We start from the raw sequence: 2,373 nt of genomic DNA, 5'->3' as shown, positions 1-2,373 counted from the left end.
ACCGTTGCAGATTTGCTTTAGAAATAGTTGAGGCCGTTGTAAATGAGATAGGAGCAGATAGAGTGGGTATACGATTATCCCCGTTTGCAAACTACATGGAATCAGAGGACTCAAATCCGAAAGCTTTAGGTCTTTATATGGCTGAATCTTTGAATGCATACAAGATTCTTTATTGCCATATGGTGGAACCAAGGATGAAAGAATTAGGCGAAGCAGTCGAATGCCCTCACAGTCTTGTGCCGATGAGAAAGGCATTCAAAGGAACTTTTATTTCTGCTGGAGGGTATGATATGGAAGACGGTAACAAAGCCTTGTCTGAAAACCGAACAGATCTTGTTGCTTATGGTCGTTGGTTTTTGGCAAATCCAGATTTGCCAAAAAGATTCGAGCTTAAGGCTCCTCTTAACCAGTATGATAGGAACACGTTTTATACGCCTGATCCTATCGTTGGATACACCGATTACCCATTTCTGGAAACCACGGTTTAAGTTCGTTAGAGTCGATCTAAGCACACAAGTTTGAAGAAATTAGAACAAAGATTCTGATAAGTTGGAAATGTTGAGTAAAAGCATTGATCAAATTAAAGGGTCTGAAATAATACATGTTTATTTACTTGAAGTTATTTGAGGGTGATTGGCAAATTGCAATATAGTGTTTGTTTCCTTGTTTTATGAAATTAATAAATACTCTGTTATTATTCCGCCAGCAAATGGTCTCTCTGTCTTGGTTAAATTCTACTAGAAGGGTACTCGCATAATGCAGCGAGATACATCTTAATTTTAATATTTCATTTTATTAATAACTACTTTTGTGATCAACCCTTTTGGTTTGTGAGATTTGAAATTGAATTCGTTGCGTTTGGTTGAAAGGAAAATCCGAGATTAACAAATAATACTTGCCTAACTTGTTTTAAGATTCTTTTTGAAGATCATGATATTAGACATGAATTGATAGCGATGTATACGTTGCAACAAAATGGCGTAGCACAACGGAAAACCGAATGAGCAATGGCTTGGAGAGAAACCCATTATTAAGTCATTTTAAAACATGCTTACACGCTTTATAAACTTATAAACTAAGTACATCGAACATTGTAACGAGCTGGGATGTTCAATTTGACGAAAGACTAGAAACTTCTTTTTTGAAAAGATGACGGTGTCACTAGCAAATGTTATTGAGACAAACAAAAGATACACTTAAAAGAGTACGGTATTACTGCCTTAGTGCATAGTAACCGATTAATGTTGATTGTTGGGTTAATTAGGGTTCTCTTTCATCACCCATTTTTTCAATTTCAATATAATGCATCAGGTGTTCATAACTATTTTGTTCCCAAAATGTGCACAATGTGATCACAAAGTATGCGCGCTACTAGTGAATCCAGATCTTGTGAATGTCATGTATTCTCGTTAATCGAGATGGTGTGCATATTATGCACATTGTCATCCCACTACATAACCCCGTTTGAAAATTGCCCAAGTTGTGCACAATGTGTTGTGTGCACTATGTGTTCAAAAAATTGGAGTGGTAGTCGAACGTATTAGGGATGAATGTGTTTTGTGGATACTGTGTTCATAAAAATTGGGATGGAGGTTGTTCTAATGGTTGGGGATGAAGAAGGAGAGAGAAGAGACAGAAAAGGGAGGAAGGAGGAGAGAGAGAGAAGATTTATAAATACCCATAATGCATTTATTTGATTTTTGTATAAAGTCACCAAAACTAATAATTTCCTAATTTAATTTCATTTAGTGGCTTAAAATTGACCTCACAGTTCTCACAAATTGTCAAGTTCTCAAAAAAAGACCTCCATTTTGATATACTACAATCTTACCCGGTAAAATAAATCACAGTGTTGACTACTAAAAGTAAGTGCTTATCGAGTAAACATTTAGGTAAACTACCCCTAAATCATATATTGTTTTTTGAATATTAATATGGGGATTTAAAATAGCATGCAAAACAAAGTAAAAAAGAATCACTAACGTGGTGTTAGTGTAATTAACTCACATAGACACAAAATATACCAATTATAAAATTAAAGTGTCTTTTAATAAATAAAAAAAACTTTGGTGGATTTTCTGTAAGTAGTCTGAAAGTTGAAGGGTGAAAGTGGTTATATACTTATATGTATGTATTTGAGAATAACTAGAAGGGTACTCGTGCAATGAATCGAAACACATATTGATTTCAGTGTTTCGTTTTATTTCTTTTTTATATCGATATAATACGGTTTTATGTGGTCTTAAGAAAACGATAATGTTTTTATTTTTAAATAAAATATAAATTTAAAAATATCATAAAATTTTGAAAAAAAAAAATATCGATATCAATATTAAATTAATCTTTTTAAAAGTTCTTGTGTTTTGGTGTAAT

At 33.3% G+C, this 2,373-nt stretch overlaps 1 protein-coding gene across 1 annotated transcript in view; it reads left to right on the top strand.

Moving 5' to 3' along the window:
- Window positions 1-704, top strand: part of LOC112523906 (12-oxophytodienoate reductase 1-like) — a 2,179-nt gene extending 1,475 nt beyond the window's left edge. Inside the window, exon 3 of the mRNA XM_025133577.1 lies at window positions 11-704. Coding sequence (XP_024989345.1) covers window positions 11-488 — 478 coding nt within the window. The 3' untranslated portion in view covers window positions 489-704. The remainder of the gene's footprint in view (window positions 1-10) is intronic.
- Window positions 705-2,373: the final 1,669 nt, after the last annotated feature.

Source organism: Cynara cardunculus (assembly GCF_001531365.2).
Source record: "Cynara cardunculus var. scolymus isolate 2C chromosome LG 12, CcrdV1, whole genome shotgun sequence".
NCBI classification, from domain to species: Eukaryota; Viridiplantae; Streptophyta; class Magnoliopsida; order Asterales; family Asteraceae; genus Cynara; species Cynara cardunculus.
Note: the sequence above shows the minus strand (reverse complement) of the source record. Positions and strands in the feature narration are given on the sequence as shown.